The 4,434-nt window shown below is 20.9% G+C and overlaps 1 protein-coding gene across 1 annotated transcript; it reads left to right on the top strand.

Moving 5' to 3' along the window:
• Nucleotides 1–171: 171 nt before the first annotated feature.
• Nucleotides 172–4,014, top strand: PRSY57_0311500 (TPR domain containing protein; the record flags this gene model as incomplete). The annotated part of the gene is made up of 1 exon (XM_012905741.2): nucleotides 172–4,014. One exon carries the CDS (start codon nucleotides 172–174, stop codon nucleotides 4,012–4,014), a length of 3,843 nt encoding a protein of 1,280 aa, XP_012761195.2.
• Between the last annotated feature and the right edge of the window lie 420 nt (nucleotides 4,015–4,434).

The following is a 4,434-nucleotide window of genomic DNA, read 5'->3' as shown; positions in this document are numbered from 1 at the left end:
AGGGACATACACATGTCATATATAATACCTGATATTATTAAGACAGTTATATATACATAAAAATATATATAAATATATATATATATATATATATATATATATATATATATATATACATATATATATTTTTTTATTTTATTTTATTTTTCCATTTGTACGTCCTAAAAAAGAATGATAAATGCAGAGGGAAATAAATATGAACTACCGAAAGATGAGGAGATAGAAGATTTTTTACTAAAAGTAGAAGAAGTAAGCAATAAAATTAATAGGTTAATAAAAGGGACTATAAGTGTTGAAGAACTAGAAAAAGAAGAGAAGAAGTTACGTTTAGAAAAAAGAATAAAAGAAATTAAAGAAGAAGAAAAAAAAGAGTATGAAAAGAAAAGGTTTCTTATGGGTATAGAAGGAAAAGGTAATGAAGAGAATTATTTATTTTTTTGTTCTTTTTGTTTTATTCTATATAATTATGATTTGACAAATTGTGTACGATGTAATAAAAAAGTTATAAGCAAAGAACAAAGGAAAAAGGAAATAAATGATAAAGTACAAAAGTATAAAATATTAAAAAATAAAAGAAATATTAGAAGAAATAGATGGAATACATATTTAAAAGAACAAGAAAAAAAAAATAAACGAACATATAAAAATTGTACGAATTATGAAAAATGGAATCATTATGAACCAAGTACAGATACATTTGATGAACATGAACAAATGTTATGTCTACCTAAACATAATGAACAATTCAAACAATTCGAAAAGAAATTAAATCAAGATATACAAAAAAAAAAAGATAGACAACAAATTGCATATTCTATCAAAATAAAAGGTAATGAATATTTTAAACAAAATAAATATATACATGCTATTGAATGTTATAATAATGCATTAGATTTATGTAAAGATTATTTAGATCTATATGTTAATATAGCTCTATGCCAAATTAAAATATATCAATATGAAAATGCAATCCTTAATTGTAATCAAGTTATTCAATATTATAATACTTTCCAAACAGATCTCAAATTTAATATATCCATTATTTTTAAAGCTTATGCAAGAAAAGCTCTAGCCCTTTTTAAATTATTTCAATTTAAAGATTCATTAACAAATTTTACTCAAGCTTTAGAATTTAATAAAAATGATCAACAGGTCAATGAATATATACAAAAGTGTAAACATATTTTAAATGATCAACTTAACTCGCACTATGGCCAGAACCAAATATCATATCTTTCGTGTGGTAATCCTTCTCATGCAAAATTAAAAAATGCACAAAGTGAACGAGAAGCAAAACAAACCAAAAAAATTATAGGTGTGGAGAATGAAAAAAATATAGGTGTGGAGAATAAAAAAAATGTAGGTGTGGAGAATGAAAAAAATATAGGTGTGGAGAATGAAAAAAATATAGGTGTGGAGAATGAAAAAAATATGGGTGTGGAGAATGAAAAAAATATAGGTGTGGATAATGAAAAAAATATAGGTGTGGAGAATAAAAAAAACAATATAGAGTGTATAGAGTGTATAGAGTGTATAGAATTCGTAGAAAGTGTGGAAAATATAAGAAATGTAGAATACAATAACAATGACGCCGAAATTCATATGGCATTCAATTCAAATAATCAAGAAAATGCTTTTCTTTTACACAATTTAAAAAATTCAGACCTAAACAAAAATATCATGCTGGAATTGTCAAAAAAAGATATTAATAAAGAACCAAACGTTTTTATTATCCATTTAAAAGGGATAAGAAAGAATATAAAAAAAGATGAAATGACAAAATTAATATTCTGCTCTCATGTATATGATCTAGAAAAGGAGGATTATAATAATCCGAAGCAATCAACAAAAAAAAGAAAATACATAACTATGTTATCTTTCTTTGTTGATAAACTTAATGATATATTATTCTATATAAAAAGGAAATCACAAAATAATGATTGCTTATTCTATACACAAAATATAAATAATAAAATTTTCAAAATAAAAAAAAATGTTAAAAAATGTACACATTTAATTATTGATATCTTAATATTCATACTTGAAAATCATTTTTATTATGCAGATTTCTGCTTAAACGCTATCAAACCTATTTTTACCTTTTACTTTTTAAGAAATGTAAAAGTATCAAAGTGCCTCCATCTTTTATATTCTATCATATCTAATAATAATGAAGGAAAAAAAATGATTTGCCAAATGTTAGAAGAGAAACATATCATTTTAAAAGAACTATTTAACAAAATAAATAATTTTATCCTACATGAAAGAAACACATATACAAATGAAAAAATTAGAATCATGGAAAATTTAAAAAGTCATATATTGACATGCACATATGTGAAAAAGTACCTGAACGTTCAGGAAATAAATGAATTAGCTAGCCAAAAGTCAGAATTTATGAAAGAAAATGAATATAAAAATATGGAGCACATGGAGGAGTACATAAAATCTAATGAGAAAGAAAAAAAGGGATACAATACAAAAATTAATAAAGAGATGAAGAAAATAAATAGTGATATAAATTATGATAATATTTTATTATATGGCGATGAAAAAAAGAAGGAAATATTTATGTCTGTTCTGAAGGATATTATGTCTATTGATATGTTGAAAAAGGAAGATGAAAATAATAGATCATTAATAAATGAAGAGTCAAAAGCTTCTTTATTTTGTAATATTAATGATATGGAAAAAAGGGTAGAAACATATATGAAAAATAATATGAAAAGTATTATGAAAAATATTATGAAAAATACCATAAAAAATACCATAAAAAATCAGGATGAAGAACAAAACGAATGCTTGACTTTGTTCAGTTTCTTATCATATTTAATTGTATTTCCAAACATTCTGAATATTATTGAAAAATGTTGCATGCAAAATATGATAAATATTATAATTTATATAAATGAAAAAATGTATGATTATAAAAATATGAAATGTAACTATATATTATTTTTATTAAATTTCGTAAGTCACATTAGAGTTCGTTCTTTTATATTGACATGCTCATTATCCAATATGTTTTTTTATATAGAGAAGAATGAAAATGATTATTTACTGAAAAATGTCTTATCCGTACTTTTTAATTTAACAATAACATGGCTAAACGAAATGGATAGCAAGAATTTTATTGTTTTATCATATTATGGAGAAATAAAAGAAAGTACATTTCGTAAATTAATTAATGGTATTGAATCATCAGATAAGCGTGTGTGTGAATTGTCTATGATACTTTTGTCTAGATTTTATTTATACATGTATTGTTTTAATGATAAAATAAAAGTACAGAAAAATATAAAGGATAATCAAAATAAACCAGATGATATGTTAGAACAGGTGCCTTTAATATTTAACAAGGATGGTATAGATATTAAACATTTCTATGATGAAAAGGTACAACAAAAAAAAAATGAAAGTTTAATGAATAAATTAAAAGAAAAAATAAAGAAAGAAAATGAAAAATTATATGAACTAGATAATATATCATTTTTATATTTAAAAAGAAATATTATGAATTGTTTATCAACAGTAAATATACAAAATGATCTTCTAATAATAAATGCATGTATAAAACTTGTATACAATTTATCCATATATACAAATTTTATCTTTAAAAATATAATATATCATCAAACAAATACAGATGAATATTACTTTAAACAATTAATTAGTCACATTTCTTCTATCCTTTTGAATATTACACTGGATGAAAAAGAAAAGAATGTCAACAAATCAATATATGTATTAATAAATAATATTATCATGTTCTTTATTCAAAGCTTAAAATTTATTTGTATACATAACATCCATAAAGAACAATCTATATATATCATAAGAACAATTCAAAGTATTATTCCTTATGCTATCAAAATTTCTAATAGTAATGAGAAAAAATTGAATAAAAATATTTCCATGTTTTTATCATATTGTTTTTTGAATAAGGATTTAAAAAAAACAATACTTGAGTTATATGATAATGATATAAGGAAAGTGGAGCACTTGATGAAATAAAATAAAATAAAATAAAAAAATATATATATATATATATATGAAAAATAAAAAATATATATGAAATATATATATATATATATATATATATATATATATATATATATATATATATTTATTTATTTATTTATTTTTTTACATTCAATTCCATATTGAATTATGTTATCTACAATGGGAATAGAAAAATATATCACAAAAGAAAAAATATATAATACAAAAAAATTAAATAATGTATATTCAGATGATGCATAATATGTAACTTAAATGTAATAGACAAAAAAATAAATACATATATAATAATATTATAATGAAAATTTTTATTTTTTCAACCTTTTTATTTTTTTATTTTTTTATTTTTTTCTATTTTTTTTTTTTTTTATTTATTTTTTTTTTTTTTTTTTTTTTTTTTTTTTTTTTTTTTTT

The sequence above is a fragment of the Plasmodium reichenowi genome, chromosome 3 (assembly GCF_001601855.1).
Source record: "Plasmodium reichenowi strain SY57 chromosome 3, whole genome shotgun sequence".
Lineage (NCBI taxonomy): Eukaryota > Apicomplexa > Aconoidasida > Haemosporida > Plasmodiidae > Plasmodium > Plasmodium reichenowi.
This window is presented reverse-complemented; position numbering and strand designations above follow the sequence as displayed.